This window comes from Canis aureus, chromosome 2 (assembly GCF_053574225.1).
Source record: "Canis aureus isolate CA01 chromosome 2, VMU_Caureus_v.1.0, whole genome shotgun sequence".
NCBI classification, from domain to species: Eukaryota; Metazoa; Chordata; class Mammalia; order Carnivora; family Canidae; genus Canis; species Canis aureus.
Window position 1 is genome coordinate 27,834,202 of NC_135612.1, and position 26,887 is coordinate 27,861,088.

The window sequence follows — 26,887 nt, forward strand, 5'->3', positions numbered from 1 at the left end:
AGCACTCGACCTCACAATGTTGTATTTTTGTATTCGTCACTTTTTCAAAATGTAATAGCTTTAGATGAGCCTTACATATTTCTCTTTACCAGTCTGTTCCCTAATGTGATATGTACTACAGAGTTCACTCATGTTGTTTAATTTGTTATTTAACTTTAGTAGGAGTGGGAACTATACAAGGGGCTTTTATTCAGCTAACTCCGTTTGTCCCTGTAATCTCTCCCTCCTTTACTAATTTTATAATTTGCCCTCATTTAAGAGTTTTATGCATGCATTCATATCCATTGATATGAATGATATAAATTGGTTCATAGTGTATTATTGATCCATAGGATACAGTGTGTCATTCTGTATTTAGTTTAGTGCTCATATACTTGATTACTGCAGCAAGAATAATCTTTGGAAATTCTAACCTCAGAATAATGAGAAAAACCCTATGTTAACAGTCAGCTAGTTTGAGGGTTGTAATGAAATTATTAATAAAATGTTATGTATAAGCATTTATAAAAATAGAGTTCCTTGGGAGCACCTGGGTGGTTCAGTTGGTAAAGTGACCAACTCATGATTTAAGCTCAGCATTGTCTTGAGATTGAGCCTTGCATTGGCCTCCATGCTCAGCTGGGAATCTGCTTGAGATTCTTTCCCTCTGCTTCCACCCTACCCCCATCCCTATCCCATGCCACCAGCTCACGCTCTCTCTACCTCTCTAAAAATAGATAAATATTTAAAAAAAAAAAAAAACTCCTCTAAAAATAATTCTGAACCTGGTTTCGGTTGCCCCTACTGATTTTTTTAAACACCAAATATGGAATCTAATACTGAGAAGTTATTTTTTTACTAAAAATTTTAGAGAAAGTGTCTAAAGCAGTCCCAAAATATGGTAGTATCTGATATATGTGCTCTTCTAAACAATCTGTCATAGAAAGGACAGATTAAAGTTGGTGAACATGTGCTTCAGAAATATGAAGAAGTATAACCATTATTAGTCATTACCTTAACAGTTACTTTTCTGATCTTTAAAATTTAGAAGGGCTATCTTGTATTAGTGCCCATTTTAATATGGAAACAGTTTAGAAAATGAATGCATCCTGAACCTGATTTAATTCTAGAGAGAATAATTTCCTGGGAAGAAATGTGAATAATATATTGGTTTTATGATCATTGTATTGGTCTCTAAAAATAAAGCACATTCTTACCATAATATCCATCTCAAAAATAAAGGGATGAACTTGGGTTTTTGTGGCCACGCCACCAGTAGTATTCATTTCAGGCAAATTACTTCATCTCTCTAAGCTAGTTTCCTCATCTGTGAAGTGAAAGAGAGAAGTAATGATTCCTAAGGCCCTTTCTTTTAATAATCTAAATGATCTTGCCATTAGTCCAGAAAATAAGATGTCCTCTTATGATCTCCTGTGGCTGGGCATGAGCTTTAGTACCAAGTTTATAGCGATTAAAAACATTGATAATGTTACTATGCTACCTAAAATAATTAAATATGAGTCAAATTAACCATCTCTATCTTTAAGTAGAAATTTAGGAAAAAGCAGTGTAAGTATAGTATCCTCCTATGCTTCTGCGTTATGTGCACACATAATCATTTAACTTCCTTCCAGATGTCACTATAGATTCAAAATATGTGATCAATCCATCAGTTAATACTTTCCAACAATAGATCCATTTCAAATTAGAGCACTAGCACTAAGAGAGATAACCATAACATGATAATGTCCGAGAATGGAATATTGTAATAGAATACATTTTTGAACTCTAATGCTATCTAATAACCAGACTTAGAGATTGAAACCCATAATAATTAAATCTCTACTTGGGAATGGACTTTAGGAATATTAAGTCATAAACAATAAACTGAAAGAAACTTGCTGTATGTAGTCACACACTTTGAAACCTTGTACTTCACCACAGGAAAATAGTGAAGTCTGACATGCTGTCTTGGAAAAGTAGGATGTAAGAATTTATTAAGTAATATATTGCTATACCTGGAAGTAATAGTGTAGGCATTTAGCACTTCAAATAGTGTTGTTTAATGTCCTACCAGTGAGTCACACCTCACAAATACAAGTTGTAAGCTAATTTATAGAAAGAAAGCATTATGCCCCCCAAAAGCCAGAGAAGACTACTCCTTCCTTTTAAATCACAAGGTCAGCAATACCAATTGAGAGAAAAATCATCTTTGTTCTTCTTTATTCATTCTTCTTCCTGAAGAGATTATCTTGTAATAGTCCATATATTTCAGTTCAGAACTTTGTGTGTTTTAAGATTTTTATTTATTCATGAGATATAAAAAGAGAGAGGCAGAGACACAAGCAGAGGAGAAGTAGGCTCCCCACAGGGAGTCCAATGCAAAGACCTTGGGATCACGTCCTGAGCTGAAGGCAGAAACTCAACCACTGAGCTACCCAGGCGTCCCTCAGTTCAGAACTTTGAATGCTAGGCTCACCCTGCTATTCTTAGTACTTCGAACGATTAGGTGGTATGGTATATATGGAAATTTATTCATTAAAGGTCCTACACGGGTTTCTATTTTTAAACCTTTGTGTTTATAATTTTTAATTTTTAATCTATCTTATAGGCATCGTATGAGAAGATGAATAGGTCTAATTTTGCCACTTTTTAGAGAACAGACTGGAATGTAAGGAGGTTAGAGAATTTTTCTAAGATCTATAGACACCAGAATTAGAATTTGACTCTAACCATTGGCTTTTCTGTCCCAGTCTTTCCCAAATCTATCTTGAAATTTTTAGTCTCTGTATGGAGACAAAACTTGGAAAAGATGGTAATTGACAAAATTCAGTCATTATTTGGCACAAAAATAGCTTATGAATCTTTAAATACGTGATTGAAGTTCATCAATAAGTAGGTCTATAGGCATTTGATTTATTAGAGAACATACAATGTATTGAGGTTAAGTCAACATGGTCATGTTGATATTATGTTTTCATTGACAGGATTTAACAGGATTTAGTGTGTATTCTTGGTGTGTGTAGTCATAGTATTCTTTAGGGCCTGCAAGCAAGGTAAAATATTTAGGTAATCTTAGATTTGAGTAATTTGTAATTTGTACAGTAATTATACAGTAGTTTGTATTGTATGTTTACTGTGTACACATACATAATATGCTTTCTTTGCTCGTTAGTCTTTTGATACAATGGTAAGTTAAGAATGTAATCTAGGTGTTTACCAAGTAGCTGGCTAACAGTTTTAATTCTGCTTAGAGCAAAGCTTTATGTTTCCAAGACCATTGTGGCATGAGCAAACATTTGAAACACATGTCCTAGAGTTTTCAGACCTGCATATAATGATCTGACAACGTCTAGAAAGGGCTCCATAACAAAAGTCATTTCTTGGGAGCAGCAAGTTGAAATTTGTAAATAGCTTCAAAGGTAATCTGCAAAATATGGTCGTAGGCCCTAAATAGTTTAAAAGTAGGTTCTAGGGCAGCCCAGGTAGCTCAGCGGTTTAGCGCTGCCTTCAGCCCAGGGCGTGATCCTGGAGACCTGGGATTGAGTCCCACGTCAGGCTCCCTGCATGGAGCCTGCTTCTCCTTCTGCCTGTGTCTCTGCCTCTCTCTCTCTCTCTCTCTCTCTCGAATAACTAACTAACTAACTAAATAAATAAATAAATAAATAAATAAAATCTTAAAAAAATAAAAAAAAAATAAAAGTAGGTTCTAAATTTTATTTGAAGATAAAGAGGTTAAAGGTAGTTCGATAAACCTGTAATCCTAAAACCACACATCCATAGGCTGGGAGCACCTGCAAGGCACTATTATTTTTGTGAAGTATCTTCATATGTATGTATATATACATGTGTAATCTCCTGGATTAAGAATCATTTAACTAAAAGTTATGTATGTAAAATTGCCATGAGGCACACACACAATCAGAGGTCAAACTAAGCATGACCAGTTATTTCTTGCAGTTATCCACATATAGGTTCATTTTAATACTCACTGTTCAAAATCTAGAATTTATTAAGCATGTCTGTGAGCCAAGACAAAGTGAATAAGTTTGTCCTTGAAAAGCTTTGTGAGGCAGAATGTATAAGCAGTATGATAGTGATCCATTGAGTGCTCTGGAAGCCATGAAGAGCCTCATCTCTCTCCCCATTGCTACTAAAAACACTGCAGATCTCAGTTTGCTTTACCCTTTTTTGACTTTGGAGTGTCAGGTACTGAATAAGAAAAAAGTCTCAGTTCTCATGGTATTTAAATAGGGGAGTTAGAAAAATAAGTACATAACAATTACATAAATAACTGCATGATTACTGTTATGAAAAGTGTCATGAAAGAAAAGATCAAAGGGAGAGGAGAGAGCAGGTGTTGTTATGGCTGGATCAGAGGAAGAGGCCCCTTGAGGACTACACATCACTTTTCCTTCCAGAGAAGAGACATTGGTCTAGGAGAGAGAGGAAGGAGCACCCAATAGAGGGAAGAGCATCTGCTTTGGCCTTCAAGCACTAAGATGTTTAGTGATTTCATCTGAGGTCACGGTAATGACAGTGGAAAGAAATGGTAGAGAAAGACTGACCTGGAAGAAATAAGAGAATTGTTCACTTTGTAGCATTGAGAACAAAGGGCTAGAAATCAAGATGATTCAAGCCCACTAGCTTTTAAGCCTTTTGAGAACAATAGCTATGCTGATTCGTCCTTACATTGTCTGATAGAGTGCTTGATACATAGGTGTGCAATAACCAATTATTGAATCAGGTGACTAGTTAATTGTTGCTTATATATGAGATTTTTTCCTACAGTTAGGGTAGAAATTCCTTTGATAAGAAAAATGTCATATACGTCTATAACTCCCAAAATATTAGATCCATAAAAAGCAGTAAATACTGTTGATTTATCACTTTTTGCTTGAGTTGTTCAGAAATTGTACAAACTGATAGCCCATTTAGTTCTCCAGTAACGGTTAAAATGCTAGCATCACATGACTAAGTAAATTAGAAATGCAAATCTTAATGCGTTAATAGAAAATGAACGAACACCTCTTTGATTACTTTATCTTCTTCTCCAAATAGTACCTAAGAGCCAAAATATATAAATGCCCAAATTTTATAAAATTTGGTTTTTGGTTCTTAGTTGCTAAGAATTTTAAGGAAGAAGTACTTCTGGCTGTGTGGTAAATCCACAGTATCGCTTAGCACACTGTTGAATAAAGATCTTCCATGTAGTGTAGTGCTAAGGGTATCAGTATATAGAATCTGAAATTAGTTTTTCTTCCGTGAATTTATTTGATCACTTTTATAAAAATGCATCGGAAAGAGTTAACTATACTCTCAGAAAATCACCATTTTTAAGTTACATATAGTTGCCACATGTCATGTCAGTGTAATATAATTCTTGAAAAACTCAATGTAAAAGCTAGCTTTCTAGATCTATATTTGCAGAGTAACTCCAAAGCATTTTTTTTTCTGGTTTTGAGATACGTTACATACAAAATTGTGTAAGTTTAAGGTATACAGTGCATTACCTTGATACACATATATTGCAATATGACTGCCACGATAGCATTAGCTAACTTAACTGTGTCATGTCCTATTATTACCATTTTACCATTTCTTTTTCATGGTGAGAACATTTAAGATGTACTCTCAGCAACTTTCAAGTGTAGAGTACAATATTAGTAATTTTTAAAAAAGATTTTATTTATTTATTCATGAGAGACACAGAGAGAGAGGCAGAGACACAGGCAGAGGGAGAAGCAGGCCCCATGCAGGGAGCCTGATGTGGGACTCGATCCTGGGACCCCAGGACCACACCCTGGGCCAAAGGCAGGCACTAAACCGCTGAGCCACCCAGGGATCCCCAATATTAGTAATTATAATCACAGTGCTGTATGCTAGATCCACAGAACTTACTCATCTAATAGCTGGAAGTTTGTGCTCATTGCCCAACATCTCAATCCCTTTTCCTGCAGCCTCTGATAACCACCATTCTAGTCTGTTTCTATGCTTTTTTAGGATATATACGTGGTATCATAACAGTATTTGTCTTTCTCTGACTTCATTTATCAGAACATGCTCGGTGTTCACCCGGGTTGTTGCAGTCAGCATTTCCTTCTTTCTCATGGCTGAATAATATTTCACTGTGTATATGTACCATGTGCTTGTCCATTCGTTCACTGATAGACACTTAGGTCATAAGAAAAAAAAATCACCAGTCATTACAAGCTCATAAACTGAAGCAGTTACATAAAGGATTCACTATACGGGCAAACACAATGTATATGATAAAAGCTCCTCTCAACATTGGCATATGTGGTTGTTTGAGGTGGTTTTCTGAAAGCTGTTAATAAATCAAGTAAACCTTAGAAGCATATTTTAGTGCTAAGAGCCTAGTTTTAGTAGAATGTGTGTTCATTTGTAGAAAACAGCAGATATTAATAGAAGGATGTGAAGTAGTTCCACAGATATTCATGTTTATATGTGTTATAAAATTATTTGCTTTTCATGTAAATATAAGCAAAACATGAGGTCAGGCATCTCTATAATATACAGTCTGATTTTGAGTAGTGACATGGGTATCTATTTTCATTTCCTCAAAAAGAAATATAGATATCCTACTTTATTCCATCTTCATTTGTAACCATTCTCTGCTTTGAAATATGTTTTGCATATTTTGTTGTGATGTCGAAGGCCTTTGGAGCAACACCTGAAATCTGTTTCATTCCATACTTTACCAGACTATCCAAGGATTTGAAACCAACTTTGACATTTTCATTTCTGATTAGTATAATCTGATTATCACTGATTTTTATTCATATTCTGAGCTATTGAGAAGTAGTCACTTAGTTTTCAGTGATCTCTACATAGCATTCTCAATACTTTTATATATGACCACATATAGTCAATTGCATATTATGTGTAAGGTAATAGTGCAGGGGAATAGCACATGTGAAAAAAAGATTGTATAGTGTAGTTGCAAAAATCTTCAAGAGGTAGGAATTTTAATTTGAGTCCTAACTATTGCCAATATAGGGAAGATAGGAAGTCCCCATCTGTTACAGCATTTGGATTTAATAGTCTGGGTTATTCAGTTGCTTAAGCCTGGCATAAATGAAGCCCAAGTCAGTGGTCTTGAATCATATATGATGACTTTACACAGAGAAAACTTTAAAAGTCACAGATTATGAAAGAGGATATTAGATTAAGGGGAACTAAGTTTATGGGATGGATATGCTCAAGTCTGTGACTGTTACTAGATGCAAACACAATGCAAATATACTGCTGACAGAGCTTTCAGTTGTATCATCCAGTGGTGACTCTTGGTGAAATAATCTGGAGCTGAAGTACAGCCAGTCATCATCACTGTGGCCAGTAAAGTTGATTCCCCGAGTTAATAATAAACTTTCACTTCCATGCAGGCTAATCAGTCAGGCTTTAGAGAGAAAACGAAAAAATCCTCTGTTGAGAATAGCCAGTCAATAGCGGATTAAGCTATTATTAATTCTGAGCTATATTCTTAAATACTTACATACCTATCACCATCTAACCCTCCCTAAAGTTCATTTGCATAATACTTTTGATCAGGACCCTTTTACAAGTTATTTGCATAGCTCATATGCATTAACTAAATGGAGTTTGGTAATGATGATCTGTTTCAACTAATACAGAAATGGTTGCAAGTAAAATTTTGTTCATGCTGTTACCCAAACATACAAGTAATTTGAAGTTATATCTTTTGATTCTGGCCTTCTTTTTAAAAAATTTTTTTAAACTGTAATCCAAAAGTCCTCTGATTCTGAGTATCAGATATTGAGTGGTCAATTAGATTATTGATCACATCTTTTTTTTTTTTTTTTTTTTTTAAGAATGAAATGTTTTTATGACAGGAAATTGGAAAAGAGAGATTTCCCTGTAAAATTATTCATATATTTCTACCTAATTTTAGCTTTGGCACAATCTCTGTTAATAGCATCTTTTTCATTCTGCCAGTACTGAAAGTGATTTCTATTATTTTATATATATTTTCCCCAACAATACTACATAGTATATTAAAGAGTTTTTGGGATAGATTTTCCATAAGTGACCCACTTTGCAAGGAAACAGACATCTTAGAAATCAAATTATAGATGGAGAGATAATATTCATTTCTGTATTGAATAAAGTATAATGATTATAAGATGCTATTACCCTATAAATAAAAGGACAGGCTTAAAAATAATTGTACCCGTTGCAAAAGATAGATATTTATTCATAAGAGATGAGAGAAACATAATTCTTTACTTAGTATGTAAGGCTGTTTCCCTGAAGACCTCTCCCCAGTAGGATAGTCTAGCACTGTGCTCTGAATAAATTTCCAAAGAAAGTTTTTAGTGACTGATTAGTTTTGATAAAAGGGAAACCAACATAAATATTAACTTGCGTGAAAGTAGTAGGTGCATAATTCACAGTATCACCCTGAGTAAATTTTTTCTCACAAACCAGCAGTAGGGCCACTAAATAGATTTTTTTCTCCCTTGTATCCAGCACCCAACCCTCAATTCACACATGTAGAAAAAGCATTATTTAAATTGAAGTATTGAAGTATGTAAAATGCCTGTGAAGTACTTCAAGCCTTTCATAAATCTCTTTGAGCAAGGAGTTGGGAGTCCACATCTCCTACCTTAAAGAGAATAGGCTGCTTTAAATTTTTTTAATTTTTTTTTATTTTTTTATTTATTTATGATAGTCACAGAGAGAGAGAGAGAGAGAGAGAGGCAGAGACACAGGCAGAGGGAGAAGCAGGCTCCATGCACTGGGAGCCCGATGTGGGATTCGATCCTGGGTCTCCAGGATCGCGCCCTGGGCCAAAGGCAGGCGCCAAACCGCTGCGCCACCCAGAGATCCTGCTTTAAATTTTTTAAGGGAATCTCTTCAGAAGTTTTAGAACATCCTGGGTAGGGACTTGCAGCAAGAGTAAAAAGTAACTGTAATATTGGGACCCCCTGGGGGGGCGCCTGGGTGGCTCAGTCAGTTAAGCACCTACCTTTGCTCTGGTCCTCACATCAAGCCACGCATTAGGCTCTTTGCTCAGCTGGGAGCCACCTTCCCTCTCCTTCTGCCTGCCGTTCCCCCTGCTTGTGCTCTCTTGCACATTCTCGCTCTGTCAAATAATAAATAAAATCTTTAAAAAAAAATTGGGGACTCCCTATGGCCTCTTCATCTTGTATTTTCATTCCGTGGTCACAGCTCCCTTAAGGCACATGGCAGGAACCACGGAAGTCTCTACATCAGGCGAGGATTGCACATATGTTAGGGTGTACAGAGCCATCTCCAGAGAGTGCTGCTAAAGCATATAGATATGCTTCTGTTATGGTAGGAGCACAGTTATGGGAGCCAAGGGATTTCTAAGGGCCTGTTTTTAGTGGTTTTATGAGTTCTTCCATTTTAGTAAATAAAAATGGGGCAGAGCTAGACTTTTTATGCCCTCCAAAATCAAATGGGAATTTTGCACAGAAGTGCAGGATGTTTTACAAGGTAACCCTAATATAGTTCAGATTCAGATTTCATCTTCTCTGCTCGCATAATCAGAAATCAACCTTATCACGTTATGAGTATCATTTCTGTGTTTTCTCACTTCTCCATTAACTTGATAAATTTATCTTGAGCTCTACATCAAAGGTTTAATCTTATTATAAATAATACATCATAGTACCTAAGGATGACAAAAATCATTGAATATGTGCCTGATGTGGTTTTGATTTAAATTACACCTCTTTAAGTTATTTACATCACCATCCAAAAAATCACCCTTAAAATATTTAATATTTAAATCATTTAGCATTTTTATAGCTCACTGAACGATCTTTCAAGATTCCTTATTGCATGTACAAATACAGAAGGTACTAATATTTGAGTGTCTATTATGTTCTTTCTTTAAGGGTACTTTAATGCACTCTTTATTCCTCAAAATCACCCAGTGAAGATAGTATTAATCATAATTTTATAGATGAGGAAACTGAGGCAGAAGGAGTTTGAATAACGTGCCCACGGTCCCATAACTAGCAAGTGGCTGGAGCCATCATTTCAACCAAGTCAACAGACTCCTCAGCTTGTGCTTCTTCTTCTTTTTTTTTTTTTTTAAGATTGTATTTCTTTACCCATGAGACACAGGCAGAGAAGAAGCAGGCTCCATGCAGAGAGCCTGATATGGGACTTGATCCTGGGATTCCAGGATTATGCCCTGGGCCACTCAGGCATCCTGGCTTTTTTTTTTTTTTTTTTTTTTAATTTTTTTTTTTATTTATTTATGATAGTCACAGAGAGAGAGAGAGAGAGAGAGAGGCAGAGACATAGGCAGAGGGAGAAGCAGGCTCCATGCACTGAGAGCCCGACATGGGATTCGATCCCGGATCTCCAAGATCGTGCCCTGGGCCAAAGGCAGGCGCCAAACCGCTGCGCCACCCAGGGATCCCTTTTTTTTTTTTTTTAATTGAAATATAGCACTGTATTAGTTGTAGGTGTACCCGAGCCCATATTTTTAACCACTCTTTCACAGTTTGTTCTTGTTTAGTGTATACATTTAATGAAATTCTTTATTTCTATTCAAAGCAATTTCTATTTAAAGACTGATAAAGGCATGGTTATACATTTTAAAATAATTTGTTTCAGATTAATTTTATAACTTAGAAAAATCACTGCTGTTTTTTTTTAACTAAGTAAAATTCTATATTTTATCTGATCTCAGATGCCTTTGATAAGACATACCATTATTTTATGTACTAACAAGAAGAAAACATTGTCAATTAAACTGATTATAACAGCTCTTTCCGACTTCTTAGACACATATCAATATACCTATAATACTTTTTTTTTTACTTTTTTTTTTTTCCTATAACACTTTTATACGTATGTAGTATGTGTAGAATAAGTGGCTTAAGGTGTTCCGCTGCTTTCATTGTACTCAGAGTCCACCTCTTCTGATTCACTTTTGACTGTATGTCCACATTTTTCAACCCAGTGTTCTTTTTGGGGGCTGTTAATAATACTGGAGATACAGTCTTTATTGTCTCTGAGATTTTTTTCTAAGCCATTGTTTTTATTAACAGCTTTAATACATAAATTCCATTTCAGTTCTAAACACCGTATTTTCCAGAGTGTGATTTCTGGTTCCCTGCAGGGACTGTTTTTAAAACTTAATCAGCAATGTACCTTCATGTGTTTACCAGGAGCCATCAGTTTCTATATTGCGTGTCAGCAGGCATGCCAGGTTATGTGCAAAGATGATGGATTCTGAGGAAGGAATCTGAGCTGGAAAGTAAGATTTGGGGGTGGTTATCAAGGCGTACATTGACAGCAAGGATCAGAGGGGCAGCATTTAGAAGCAGGTCCCAATAGAACTATAAGGATCAGAACAGTGGGAACATCTGATAAGAGGACCCCAAGGATAAGGAAACTGATGAATTGCCAAATTTACAATAAGCTTTGAGGGAAACCTTGTTAAGCATTTAGGCACATTGAGATTTTCAGCTGTATCTCATAGAACGAGCCTTTAGTTTATAAGTGGAACTAGCTTGGGGCCAATAGGCCAACAGGGGAGCACCTAGCTCCAGAAGTGGCATGCATGTAGGTTGAAGTCCAGGTTAGTTGCTTCTGTGCTCACAGGTGCGAAGGAAGAGTAAGGAGACAAACTGCCAGGCTGTCTTTAGACAGGGCAGCGTTGGCAGCGCTTGAGTCACTCTCTGACTTTCATAGTGAGGGTGACCTCACTACCAATACGAAGAATCATGTCCAGAAGTAAGTCTTTTGCAACCTATTTTTAAATCCCCCTTTAAGGGATGCCTGGGTGGCTCAGCGGTTGGGCGTCTGCCTTCAGCTCAGGGTGTGGTCCTGGGATCCGGGATCGAGTCCTGCTTCGAGCTCCTTTGTGGGGAACCTGCTTCTCCCTCTGCCTGTGTCTCTGCCTCTCTCTATGTCTCTCATGAATAAATAAATACATCTTTAAAAATAAATAAATCCTTCTTTAAAAGCTTATCTGGATATTTTTTTACAGTTCTGCATGATTAGCATGCTTAGGAATTATATGCATGGGGCTACCATTCTGGAGACTGATGGTGGATCTGGGCCCTGGGGCATGAGAGAGAGGCAGCTTTTTAAAATTCTGTAACTGACCATTCACATAGAGGATTCACTTCGTAGGTTAAATAAGTAAGTGCATTGCTCATGCATAGACTCTGTTACATTGTCTATTCATTAGACTATCCTTTTTCTTCTAGACTTTACATAACTAATTTAATGAAGTTTACTACTTTTTTTGTAGAACTTTGACTTTAGTTAAAGGAAACCTGTAAAATTCCAGTTTAAGGAACCTTTCAGATGATGTCTTGGGAATGTTTTGAATTGCCTCATCTGACTAGTAGATCTGAAGCCAACAGGAAACCGGCTGGTCCTTTCTGAAGGGAAACTTTACCAGTCACAAGAATAAAGAATTATTTTGCTCTTATTCTAGCAGAGAGACATGAGATCATAGTGGTATTTCAATATCTCTTCTGACTCACTGGTGTCTCCAACTAAACAAGTTACTGTATTCTTTGTGAACAATTTACGTAATGGGAAACTATCAAAACTGTACCTGTAACAAAGAACCAAATTAGCAGGCAGTTAGAAACCTAACATTTTTTTAAACAAATATCCCTGAACTGTATGGTGCTAATTTGAAACGTTGGTATCAGCTTTAATCCCAAGGTATTCACTGTTGTTAAAAAATCAATCAAATGGGGGGGGGGGAAGGGCTATCTTAAAATTGTAAGAAAGGAACACTTTTTTCAAAATTGTAACAGTATGCAAAGTATTTAAAATTATATGTGAGGTCTGAGCACATCTGAGTTAACCGAGATAGGTCACATGTAAAACTTCCTTCAGGATACTTACTCTTTGGAATTCACTGTAAGTTGAAATTGTGTAGGGTATTCTAATATAATAGATGATGAGGGGAATACATTTAAAAAACTATAAAGAGGAAACAGGACAGATTGACAGAAATAAAAAATATTTTATTTCCTAAGTTGTATTTCACGTGGTACTCTAGATTATTAAAGGAGCAGCTCATAAAGTAGAAGATGCAAGCATGTTCTAAAAGATTCAGATTTACCAACAAAGTTAAAATTTTGGTTGATACTGCAAAATAGCCTTAAAAATGTATTTATTTACTTTGGAATCAAGTACAAGAAAATGCAGAAACACTAAACTATTGAACTGTTCTCTCCTCTAGTACTCCAAGATTATTAAGTCTTAAATTGTTATGTTTTATTGTCCTCTTGTACACTGTGCATAAATGTATTTGGTATGACCATTTTCTTCAGCATTCACCTGTTTGTTAAAATGCAATCAGCAGGACTTTGGGGCTCTGCAGAGTAAAGAAGAAAAAGGTTAATGGGAATCCATGGGACACCTTACCTGTGGCCAGATCTCACTACTTGATATATAGGGCCTCAAGACATGTTTAGGGGAATGAAGTAGACAAGTTCATAGTATGATGAGACTTAATACCTTCACGTTTTTCTGTCCTATTCCAGAGTCATCATTTCAGTGGCTTCCTACCCAAAACTAATTTTTAATTATGCCTTATATCTATAGCCCATTCCTTTCCTATATGTATCCCTGCCTCTATAATCCTACTTCTCCTGTCTACTTCTTATCACCATCTACAGATGCCCACTAACCTCCTTCCTTTTTTTGACTCTTTTATTATGTGTTTCCTGCCCACCCAGTCTCCTCCCATGCCAACAAATACAGGCATGAATGGAGCAGCTTAGAGTCCATTCTACCAGTCTAAGACCTTTCCAGCTCTTACCCTTTGTAATCCTACAGTCACAGAAAGTGTATTTAAGAGTGCTCAGAAAGGCTTTTTTTTTCTTTTGGTAATGTGATAATTTTTTAATTGAAGTACAATTTATATATATAATAAAATTCACTCTTTCTGCTTACTGTACAGTTTTATCCATTTAGATATTTGTATAGTTGTGTAGCCACCAACACAAAGTAAAGAAGAGCTCTGTTGTCCCCTAAAATTCTCTCCTGCTCTTTGGTGTAGTAGACTTCTATCTCTATCCCCCAGCCACTGGCAACCAAGGATTGCTTTTCTATCCCTATAGTTTTGTCTTTTCTGTAATGTCATAAATGGAAATCATATATTATGTAGAATTTTTTCCCCCTTTCTAAAAAGGGAAAGCACCTGAGTAGCTCAGTCAGTTAAGCGTCTGATTCTTGATTTTAATCAGGTCATGATCTCAGGATCATGATCAAGCCCAGTGTTGGGCTCCTGCTGAGCAAGGAGACTGCTTAGGAGTCTCTCTTCCTCTCCCCCTCCTTGCCAACCCACTTCCCTACTCCCAGCTCATACATGTTCTCTCTCTCTCTCTCAAATAAATAAAATCTTTAAAAAAAATTTTTTTAAGTGATAAAATATGCATTGCCTAAAATTTATCATAACCATTTTTACATGTACTGTTCAGTAAAGTATATTCACATTGTTGTAAGAACCAATCTGTAGAATTCTTTTCATCTTGCAAAACTAAAACTGTACCAATTAAACAACAACTCTCCATTCCTTTCTTCCCCCAGCACCTGGCAACCACCCTTCTACTTTCTGTCTCTCAATTTGACTACTCTAGGTAACTTTTTAAGTGGAATTGTATAGTATTTGTCTTTTCGTGACTGGCTTATTAGTTCAGTTAGCATGTGATCCTCAAGGTTCATTCATGTTGCAGCATGTGTCAGCATTTTCTTCCATTTTAAGGTTCAGTAATATCCCATGGCATGTATGTATAACATTTTGTTGGATATTTGAGTTGCCATTGGACATTTGGATTGCTTCTATATTTTGACTGTTGTGAGTAATGCTACTGTATGGATTATTTTGCAAATATCTTTTAGATGCATACTGAGAAATTGAATTACTAGATTACATGGTAATTTCATTCTTAATTTTTTGAGCAACTGCCATACTCTTTTCCACACTAGCTGCACCATTTTATATTACCACCACCAGTGTACCAGCGTTCCAATTTCTCTGAATCCGCACCACTTGTTTTTTTTTTCTTTTTTTTGATAGTAATCATCCTAATGAATATGAAATGATTGGTATCTCACCATGGTTTTGACTTGCATTTCCCTAATGACTGGTGATGTTGAGCATCTTTGTTAGATCCTTTCTGGCCTCTTGGATATTTTTTGAGAACATATTCAAGTCCTTTGCCCATTTTCTTTTTTTTTTGTTTTCTTTGCCCATATTCTAATCAGGATATTTGTTTTTTTGTTGTTGAGTTATAGGAGTTCTTTATATATTCTGGATATTGACTCCTTATCAGATAAATAACTTGCAAATATTTTTCACTGTTATGTGGATTGTCTTTTCACTCTGTATCCTTTGATTCACAGAAGTTTTAAATTTTGCCATAGCCCAAATATATTGGGGTTTTTTTGTTTTTGTTTTTGCCTGTGCTTTTTATGTTCTATACAAAAAATCATTTCAGGGATCCCTGGGTGGCGCAGCGGTTTGGCGCCTGCCTTTGGCCCAGGGCGCGATCCTGGAGACCCAGGATCGAATCCCACATCGGGCTCCCGGTGCATGGAGCCTGCTTCTCCCTCTGCCTGTCTCTCTTTCTCTCCCTCTCTCTGTGACTATCATAAATAAATAAAAAATTAAAAAAAAATCATTTCAAGTTCTCTGTCATGGAGCTTTTCCACCTATGTTTTCTTTTTAAGAGTTTTATAGTTTTAGCCCTTGCATTTAGGTCTCTGATCCATTTTTAATTTTTGCATGTGGCATAAGACAGAGGCCCAACTTCATTCTTTTGTATGTAGGTATTCAGTTTTCCCAGCACCATTTGTTGAAAAGACCATCGTTTCCCTATTGAGTGATCCTGACAATCAGATCTGTGAAACTCAATCAACTCTATATGTGAGGGTTTATTCTGGCCTATCTGCTGTATTCTATTGGTTTGTATGTCTGTCTTTATGTCAGTACCATATTGTTTTGATTATTGTAGGTAGCTGTAAGAAGTTTTGAAATCAGGAAATGTGAGAACTATGTTCTTTTTTTAAAGATTGCTTTGGCAGTTTGGAGTCCTTTGAGATGCCATGTGAATTTTAGGATGAATTTTTCTTTTTTCTGAGGTAACAATGTTGAGATTTTGATGGGGATTATATTGAATCTGTAGGTCACTTTGCTAGTATTGACATTAAGTCTTCCATTCTGTGTGTATGGAATGTCTTTCTGTTTGTGTCTTTAGTTTCTTTCAATCGCCTTCTATAGTTTTCATTGTACAAGTTTTTTACCTCCTTGGTTAAGTTCATTACTAAGTATTTTATTCTAATGGATGCTTTTGCAAAGGGAATTGTTTTATTTCCTTTTCAGCCTGTTCATGGTGTATTAGAATTAGAACTGGTTTTTTGTGTTGATTTTTGTGTCCCGCAGCTTTGCTGAAATCATTTGTTAGTTCTAATAGCCTTTTTTGAAATCTTTAGGATTTTCAACATATAAATCATGTCACCTGCCAACATATTTTTACTTCTTTCTTTTTAATTTAGACCTCTTTGATTCATTTTTGTGCCGACTTATGCTGGCTAGGACTTTCAGTACCACTTTGAATTTGGAGTGGTGAAAGTGGACATCCTTGTCTTGTTTCTGATCCTAGAAGCAAAGGTTTCAGTCTTTCATTTTTGAGTCTGAGATTTAGCTGTGTGCTTTTCATATTTGGCCTTTATTACATTGAAGTAGTTTCCATCTAGTCCTCATTTATTTGAGGGTTTTTTTTTTTTTAGATTTTATTTATTTGTTCATGAGAGACATAAAGAGTATGGGACATACGCAGAGGGAGAAGCACGCTCCTCACAGGGAGCCCAATGTGGGACTCGATCCCAGATCCTGGGATCATGCCCTGAGCTGAATGCAGATGCTCAACCACTGAGCCATCCAGGCATCCCTCAGTTAATTTTTATATGGGATATGAGATATGACTCAAGATTCTGTGGGAGGGGGGAGGGTAATCTAGTTGATTTAGCACCATTTGTTTAAAAGACTATTCTTTTTCTTTTGGATTTTTTATAATAATCTTCATTTCAATCATTTCCAGATATTTTCATTTCTTTGTGGGGATCCAATTTTCTGTCTGGTATAATATAAGAACTTACTTTAATATTTCCTGTAATATATTGTCTGGTGGTTATAAATTCCCTCACCTTTTGTTTGTCTGAAAAATTCTTGATTTCTAATTTTGATTGTTCAAATGATACCGATTTCTAAATTATACCAAAACGGGCATCCTGTTTAGGAATACTAACATTTTCCTGAACAGGTCCTTTGTAGATTCTCCAAGTTCGAGGTCTATATTTTGTACCTGAAATCTCTTGTATTTTGTATGCTGGATTGATTGATTTAGAGTAGAAATCAAGAAACGATAGATTCTTAATCAAGGCTAGTGTGAAATCCCATCCCAAATGTGAAATTCAGAATTCTTATATTTAAGAATTATATTAGTATTGAAAACTTAATTAAAATTTAATAGTTAAAACATTTACTATTCATTATTTTAATTAAGTTAATCCTGAGTTGCTTTTGTACTTCATAAAGGATACATTTTACCCTAATGAATACCTGTACTTTTTCATTTAGGTAGTCAGTGTGTTAGCTAAACTCACACAGATTGGCAAGCACTGGGCTGTCCTCATAGCGGAAGGATAGGTGGTGTAACTAGAAAATACTTATTAGAGAAGACCTGGATCTGTGAAAGGGAAGAATGTGATCTTGTAAATTGATGCTGATGATAGAAAATTTAGGGCAAAAATTCATAGGAAGCAAAATGAAAATCTGATTGGGAGGAAGAAAACATCACAGGCAAGCTAGCTTGGCTAGAACAGGAGACACACTGCATGTGTGGTGAAGATAGACAATCCAGGAAGATAGACAGATTGATATCACCAAGCAATTAACTCACTTTCCATGGATGCTGATTGAGTGTCCCCCAAATTTAACTCGATTCTTACACTAACTACCTGGAGTTAGCTTCATACCTCACAGACTAAGCATTCAATCCCATGATACTGCTTCCTCTTCAGATGCCAGTCTCAAGTCTGATTTGTTACCTATGCTTCTGATTGGCTATAAATTAGAGCATCTCACAACTCCCTCCCTAGTGAACAGCTGGGTGAAATGATGCATGGGGCAAGATCCTGAAAGCAGGAGCTTTTTCCCTGGGGAGTTTGGGGCCTAGCACTTAAATGCTTTCTGGGTCACCAACATGGAAGCTCTTGGAAACCCATTCTTTTGCGGTTTTATGGAGGTTTTATGACACAGATATAATTGATAAACTCACGGGCCATTGGTGACTGATTCAACTTCCAGTCCCTTTCCCCTCCCTGGAGGCCAGGGGTTGGGACTGAAAGTTTTTAAAAACCCCCCCCCCGCTTTTTTTTTTTTAATTTTTTTATTGGTGTTTAATTTACCAACATACAGAATAACACCCAGTGCTCATCCCGTCAAGTGTCCCCCTCAGTGCCTGTCACCCATTCACCCCCACCCCCCGCCCTCCTCCCCTTCCACCACCCCTAGTTCGTTTCCCAGAGTTAGGAGTCTTTATGTTCTGTCTCCCTTTCTGATATTTCCCACACATTTCTTCTCCCTTCCCTTATATTCCCTTTCACTATTATTTATATTCCCCAAATGAATGAGAACATACACTGTTTATCCTTCTCCGATTGACTTACTTCACTCAGCATAATACCCTCCAGTTCCATCCACATTGAAGCAAATGGTGGGTATTTGTCGTTTCTAATGGCTGAGTAATATTCCATTGTATACATAAACCTTTAATCAAGGTTGGTTCACCTGGCAACCAGCCCCCACATCTTTGGGGGGATTCTAAAAGTCACTTCATTAATGTAAACTCAGTTGTAGTTGAAAAGGCTTTGTTTTGAGTAACAAGATATCCATTTAAACCTTTATAAAGTGATTTCTGGAACTGAGGACAAAAAAACAAATGTAACAAAAGATGCCCCCAAGAGTTTGATATTTGCATATGTCAAGTGTTTAAATTAGTTCAATAAGGTTTTAGTTGTCAGATTGAAGGGTCCATTTAAATAAAACTCATCTCTATAGGGGAAAAATGGTAGGTGGTTTTTAAAAAAAAATCTGTAAGTTAGAACAGGTGCATGCTTTGCTCAGAAAAACTGAATTTGGAAAATCATTCCACAAAAGACGGAATAGAAAAGAGTTTTCAAGAATAGAAGTGAGTTGTTAAATTAATAGCTTAGCTTATTGTTTGATTTTGTCCTTTCATGTTTGGATGAAATTTTCTCACTTAGTAAACTTTAGAAAATTTTTAAAACTTTTTATTTGAAACTAATAGATTTATAGAAAGTTACAAAAACTATGTAGAGAATTCCTCACCCCACTTCCCTTACGTTAGCATCTTCCATAACCATAATAATTATCAAATTAAAAAAAATAATTATCAAATTAATATCAATACAATACTACTAATAAACTGGAGACTTGTTTTCATCATTGTCCCTTTCTGTTCTAGGAACCTATCTGTTTGCATTTAATTCTTTCTTCTTATTCTCCACCATTCTGTTTCTGAGTTTTGTCTTCTCTTGACACTTTGGAAGAGTACCATCCAGTTATTTTGTAGAACGTCCCTCAGTTTGAGTTTATGTTTTCTCATGCTTAGAATGAGGTTATGCATTTTTGACAAGAATATCATAGAAATTATCTTGTGTTGGGCACCTGGATGGCTCAGTTGGTTAAGCATCTGCCTTCAGCTCAATTCACAATCCCAGTGTCCTGGGATTGAGTCCTGCATGGGGCTCCCTGCTCAACGGGGAGTTTGATTCTCCCTCTTCCTCTACTCCTCCCTCCTGCTCCTGCTTTCTCTTTCAAATAAATAAATAAAATCTAAAAAAATTAAAAAATTAAAAAAATTAAATCTAAAAAAATTTATATCTTGTTTCTTTCCCTATGCATCATATTAGAGGGCTCATGATGCACATACATCTCATCATTAGTAATGAGCTTTAGAAATCTTGATGATAGGAGCTATGCTTTCTTTTTTTTTTTTTTGCTTTCTTTTATATAATACATATTAAAATTACTATGGGCAGCCCTGGTGGCTCAGCAGTTTAGCGCCGCCTTCGGCCCAGGGTGTGATCCTGGAGACCCGGGATCGAGTCCCACGTCAGGCTCCCTGCATGGAGCCTGCTTCTCCCTCTGCCTGTGACTCTGCCTCTCTTTCTGTGTGTGTGTCTCTCATGAATAAATAAATAAAATCTTTTAAAAAATAAATAAAATTACTATTAAAAATATCAGTCCAGAGCACCTGGGTGGCTCATTCAGTTAACTGTCCTACTCTTGATTTCAGCTCAGGTCCTGATCTCAGGGTCCTATAATCAAGCCCCATGCCCAGCTTCTTGGGATTCTCTCTCTCTCCTTCCCCCGCCCCTGCCATGTTTTCTCTCTCTCAAATAAATCTGGTTTGTTTGTTTAAGAAAAAAACATCTTTTCCTTTCAAATGAGGCAGTCCTTTCTTACAGGGACAGTTAGTGAAGGAATTATGAAGAGAGGAGTCTTACCAATTAATAGAATTGTCTTTATAATAGAAAAATTGTCTTGGTTGAGGCAATTAACTTTGGATAGCTTTTCAAGTAGAATAGTAAATGAACCAATAGGCTATTGCTTTTAGTTCTTTTTTGTTCTATATGTGATACTGAAATTCTGTCAGAAATTAAGTCATAGGGAACTATTTCTAGGTGTAGCCTGTTATAATACCCGAAGTAGAATTTTTTTTTATTTTTTTTTTTTAGATTTTATTTTTTTATTATGAGAGACCCTGAGAGAAAGGCAGAGATACAGGGCAGAGAAGCAGGCTCCCCGTGAGGAGCCCAATGTGGGTCTCAGTCCCAGGACCCTGGGATCATGCCACGAGCCAAAGGCTCAACCACTAAGCCACTTAGGTGCCCCTGAAATAGATTCATTGTAACAATTTTTTAATATTTTGGGCATTTCAAAATTATGAGTAACGTGAAATAAATCAGTAGCAGTTTCAGAAAAAATACTACATTACATGTCCCAAACTTTCTGACATTGAAGCATCTTCATGTTTTACAAAGGAATGAAATTGTACTTTCAGGATTTGATGCACTTAAAAAAATACAGTGCTTTTGGTGCAGCCACTGTGGAAAACAAGTATGGATGTTCCTCAGAAATTAAAAATATAAATACCATATGATCCATTAATTTCACTTCTGGTTATTTACCGAAAGAAAATAAAAATACTAATTCTAAAAGATACATGCACCCATAGGTTTATTGCAGCAGTATTTGCAATAGCCAAGATAGGGAAGCAGCCCAACATCCATCAATAGATGAATGGATAAAGATGTGGTGTGTATATATATTACAATGGAATATTATTCAGCTGTAAAAAAAAAAATGAAATCTTGCCGTTTGCAACAACATGGATGGGCCTAGAGGGTATTTTACATAGCAAAATACCCTCTAGGGAACAACAAAATACCATAGGATTTCAAGTATATGTGGAATCTAAAACAAAAACAAATGGACTCATAAGTACAGAGAGCAAATTGGTCTCTCTGGTTACAAGAGAGAAGGGGAGTGAGGCAAAAATAGGTGATTAAAGGGATTTAGAGCAAACTTCTAATTAAAAAGTAAATAACAGGGATGAAAAGTACAGATTAGGAAATACAGTGAATAATATGATTATAACTTTGTATATTGACACGTAACTATACTTATCATAGTGAACATTTCGTGATTTATAATTATGAAATCACTTTGTTATATACCAAAACTAATATAGTATTATATGTCAACTATATTTTTATTAAAGATTAAAAATTTGGAAGAACGCATGGGTGGCTCAGTTGGTTAAGTGTCTGCCTTCGACCCAGGTCATGATCCCAGGGTCCTGAGATTGAGCCCCATGTTGGACTCTCTGCTCAGGGAGGAGCCTGCTTCTCCCTCTGCCCCTCCCCCTGCTTGTGTGTGCGCGCGCTTTCTCTCTCTCTCTCTCAAATAAATAAATTCTTTAAAGAAAGTAAATAAAAATAAATTTTAAAAAATAAATTTTGAATAATACCCACCTCAGATAAATACACAGTACATTATTAGGTTTTGCGTATAGATATTTTTCAGGATATAATGTTTATTCCTCAAAAGAGAATGGATAGAAACTCTTCCTTAGATATCTGTACCTGTCCTAATGAAGGTGGGAGCTAGTCTACATTAAGTCTACTACTTTGGTACTTTTTATATTTCTTCACTTGCTAGGTTTTCTTCAGCAGGAACCTTTCAGTGAAATATTTGTATTTATTCTTTTTGAGTTATCTTTGAAACATTTGTAGACTATAAAATCAGTAGAAGCAAGTACTGCTATACCTTCAAAGTGACAATATTCAGTGTAATTGATAGAATTTTCTTTTCTTTTAGTTCAGCAATCAGCAAACATTGGGAGGCTGAACTGGCTACCCTCAAAGGAAATAATGCCAAACTCACTGCAGCCCTGTTGGAGTCCACTGCCAATGTGAAACAATGGAAACAGCAACTTGCTGCGTATCAGGAGGAAGCAGAACGTCTGCACAAGCGAGTAAGTTCAGAGCTACTGCTGTCCACAGAAATTTATGGCTGACAGATTTCCCTGATCAGCAGAAACTCAGTAGATTCAGCACAAGGACATCTGGAGATGCTCATTGGTTGTTAGAACCTATATATAGGGCAGCCCGGGTGGCTCAGTGGTTTAGCGCCGCCTTCTGCCCAGGGTGTGATCCTGGGGACCTGGGATCAAGTCCCACGTCGGACTGCCTGCAGGGAGCCTGCTTCTTCTCCCTCTGCCTGTGTCTCTGCCCCTTTGTCTGTCTGTCTCTCTCTCTTTCTTTGTGTCTCTCATGAATAAATAAATAAAATCTTAAAAAAAAATAAAAATAAAAAAATATTTTTCTATTCTGTCACTGCCTGTGTGACCTTTGGTAAGGTATCCCTTTCTGCTCAGTATTCTCATCTATAAAATAGGAATAATAATATATAGTCTGTAGAATTGAGAAAATGAATCAACAAGTTTGCACTTAGTTGATGATAGATGCTTTTATTATTTTTATTGTTTGTTAAAGAAGGAACAACTTAAAAACATAGGTAAGAAATTCTTTATAAAAATTGCTTATACGGGGATCCCTGGGTGGCGCCTGCCTTTGGCCCAGGGCGCGATCCTGGAGACCCGGATCGAATCCCACGTCGGGCTCCCGGTGCATGGAGCCCGCTTCTCCCTCTGCCTGTGTCTCTGCCTCTCTCTCTCTCTCTCTCTCTGTGACTATCATAAATAAATAAAAATTAAAAAAAAAAATTGCTTATACAAGGGAAGGGAGAAGAAATTGGTAGGAAATACCAGAAAGGGAGACAGAACATGAAGACTCCTAACTCTGGGAAACAAACTAGGGGTGGTGGAAGGGGAGGAGGGCGGGGGGTGGGGGTGAATGGGTGACGGGCACTGAGGGGAGCACTGGACGGGATGAGCACTGGGTGTTATTCTGTATGTTGGCAAATTGAACACCAATAAAAAATAAATTTATTATTAATAAATAATAAATAAATAATAAAATAAAAATTGCTTATACAATGAGGATAGTGGATAGTGAGGTTTTCCTCACTATCCAAAAATAAAGCATTCTTGTGAAACCTTTCCTAAGCCAAAGTGGTATAAAGTGAAGAGTATTCCCTACTTTCCAGAAGTTCACATTATGTTAGTTTGTTTTTACAAAAGACCTACATTAGTGTCTGTTTTTGCTAACTTACAAATCTGAGGATGATTTTTAGTTTTGCCCCGAAAAACTGTTACCATACTAATACAGATCCTTTATGAAGTGGCATAATGCAAACTTAAGAAAGTGGGGGGCACCTGTATTTGAAACTTCATACAGGAAAAGAAAATCAGAAATTCCAGTGTGAGTTATATTAGTAGCCCAAACAATTACTTGTGAAACATTTTTTTGTGTTTAAAGCATTTGCATTTACCCAAAAGGAAGTAGATGCCACTAATTTCCTTTTTTAGGAAGGATGCCAAAGAAATGAACTTCATCGACAATAAGAAATGGGCTTACTACCAGAGCACAACTTGAGGAAGTAGTAGGATAAGGATAACATGAGAAGTAATTTAGAAATGAAATAGAGACAGGGAGGGAGAGTAAGAAACCTGAGTAAATGTCATCCTATTATATGTATAAAGGTTAACTTATGAGAAGGAAGAAGGAAGTTGTTTAATAGTATAGAGTTTCCATTTTGCAAGATGACAAAGTTCTGGAGATCTTTTTCACAACAGTGTAAAGCATACTTAACACTACTAAATTGTACATTTAAAAGTGGTTAAGGTGCTATATTTTATTATGTGTTCTTCACTACAATAAAAAAATTAATCCAGGCAGCCTGGGTGGCTCAGTGGTTTAGTGCCGCCCTCAGCCCAGGGCGTGATCCTGGAGACCCGGGATCGAGTCCCACGTCAGGCTCCTTGCATGGAGCCTGCTTCTCCCTCTGCCTGTGTCTCTGCCCCTCTCTCTCTCTCTCTCTCTCTCTCTCTCTCTCTCTCTCTCTGTGTGTGTGTCTCATGAATAAATAAATAAAATCTTTTAAAGAAAAACTTAATCCATGACAGTTAACTCATGAGCCAATAGTCACTGAAGAGCTAGTATAATCCCCTTATTCTGTAATTTTTGCCCTTAAGGAAATTTTGGTTTATAGAATGAATTGAATTTTAGAGATTTGAGAAATGAAATCTATTTATTTACATATTTATAATTTTCAGTGCTCTTCTTTGCTTCTTGTAGATCTGAATTTCCATCAGTTATCATTTCCCTTTAGCCTGACTTCCTTTGCAGTTTGGGCCAGAGGGGTGTAGGGGCAGCTTTTGTGTTTTCCTGTTTTTTTCACATGTCTATTCATTTTCAGTTGTCTGTTAGACATTTTAAATTAGACAATATACACCCCATAGATTCTCTTCTCTGACTCTGAATGAGGTTGATTTTTGAGCAAGCAGTTAAACTTCCTTACAGATTTACTTGCAATTGTGAAAGTGTGGACTTAGCCTTCATGAAAGTCTGTTTATATTAATTTTGCCCTTAACCCTGTGGTGAATTCCCTAGTCCTGGGAAATCTTTATTTCTAAGACATAATCCTTCTGGTGCTTTCAGTGGAAAGCTTGAGGTAATTACCAACGTCCTCTGATTTAGTGAGACTAGAACATCACACTCTTCTTTCTGTGGTGAGCACTACCACAGCTTAGCTCTTGCAGCCTTCCACCTCCTCCCAACCCCACCATGCTGGACTCCTTGGATTCTTATCTGTGCACATGTAGTTCAAGGGTCAGCCAAAGATTTGAAGGAAGTCTGTATGTTTATTTGGGGACTCTCTTCATATAGTTCTCTCAATTTCTAGCTGTTTCAGCTGTTCTAAGGAGTCCCCAGATCCTCAGGCTCCTCAGGGAAATAAGACCACAGGTTTCAGCTTAACTTCTAGTCAAGCAATGGAGCCAGACTAGAGTGCCTTCAAGCAAAATGATGTGTAAATTTGTATCTCACCCAATGTTACTGCTTTCTTTCTGTCTTTTGCTCTATTTGGTCACTTACCAGGGCATTCAAACAGTTGAATTTTACATTTTGGTCATGATTTGCAGTTTTTATCTATAGAAAAGTTTTTCCAGTAAAAAGTACTCCATCATTATCAGACATGGAACTCTCCCCATAAGCAATTGATTGTCTAATTGGACAAAGAAAACTCATATATATTGAATAATAAGGAAATAATTGCCAAGATTTTGAATATGTTTCGTTTTGTGGACCACAGGACAGGAGAGAGCCTAGAGGGATTAAGTAGATTAAGGAATGATTTTCTGTTGAAAGTACATGCTGAGCTGAGAGCTGAAGGTTTGGTAATGTCTGATTGGCTTCAGCAGTAAGAGTGGACATTCTAGTGAAGTCAGCAAGATGGGTGTGAGAGTGGTTTATTCTTAGGATGAGGAGACTTGCCTACCTTTAGTTGGAAAAACCACATATTTACATAGTGTGAGTGTCTTGGGTGATGAGGATGTTTAAATTGTTTAGGGCTGGTATATGCAAGACCCGAGGGTTGTAAGAAATGATCCTTTGAATGGCTTTGAATGGAGGAGTTACACAACGATAGATGAATGTTAGTTTACAGGAGAGGTAAAAATAGACAGAAATTATATAATTATGTCCTCTGGTGGTCCATTGCTATAATCTAGGCCTACATGATAAGGGTCTGCACAAGACTATTAGTGCATGAGTAGAAGGGAAGAAAGTGTTAGGAAAGGTAGAGTGACATTTATGGAGGGTTAGTATATATTTGGAAAATGTGAAAGTGGATTTACTGTTTCCCTAATGGTCTAGAACTTATTGCATTCTAGTCAGCCAAAATGTATAAGATCCTAATGCATGTGAAGGGCTGTGATGGGGTATGTGTGTCTGTTTTTATGTTGACTTCTATTTTGACTGTTGGCTCAATAGTGTTTTTGGATGGTATAACTTTTAGGGCTACTGCCCTTTGCTGTTCTCTTAAAGTGCTCATTACAAGTTATGTAGCTCTTTGGGCCCTTAGTACATTCTTATTGACTAAAGAATGTTGTCTTTGGCTACAGAGACACTATTGATGTGAAGTCATTCTAGTATTGAATGATTTAAGTTGTATTTTAAGCGTATCTTTTCTTCCAGATTCTCTTACAATTTGGAAATATATTTAAAAAATTTCTCACTTCTGCAAGGCCAGTTTTCAGAAGCCATGTTTAACTTGAAAGCTACAGATGGAAGGCAGATGGTTATAGCTGATTTTGAATATGTTTTGATAAGAAATTTTTAAAGAAGCCTTTCATAA

General features: G+C 36.5%; 1 protein-coding gene across 4 annotated transcripts in view; it reads left to right on the top strand.

Annotated features, from left to right (window-relative positions):
- Positions 1 to 26,887, top strand: part of HOMER1 (homer scaffold protein 1) — a 135,798-nt gene that overhangs the window by 86,372 nt on the left and 22,539 nt on the right. For all 4 annotated transcript variants that reach the window (XM_077867005.1, XM_077866997.1, XM_077867008.1 and 1 more), the window contains exon 6: positions 22,448 to 22,604. In XM_077867005.1, coding sequence (XP_077723131.1) covers positions 22,448 to 22,604 — 157 coding nt within the window. The remainder of the gene's footprint in view (positions 1 to 22,447; positions 22,605 to 26,887) is intronic.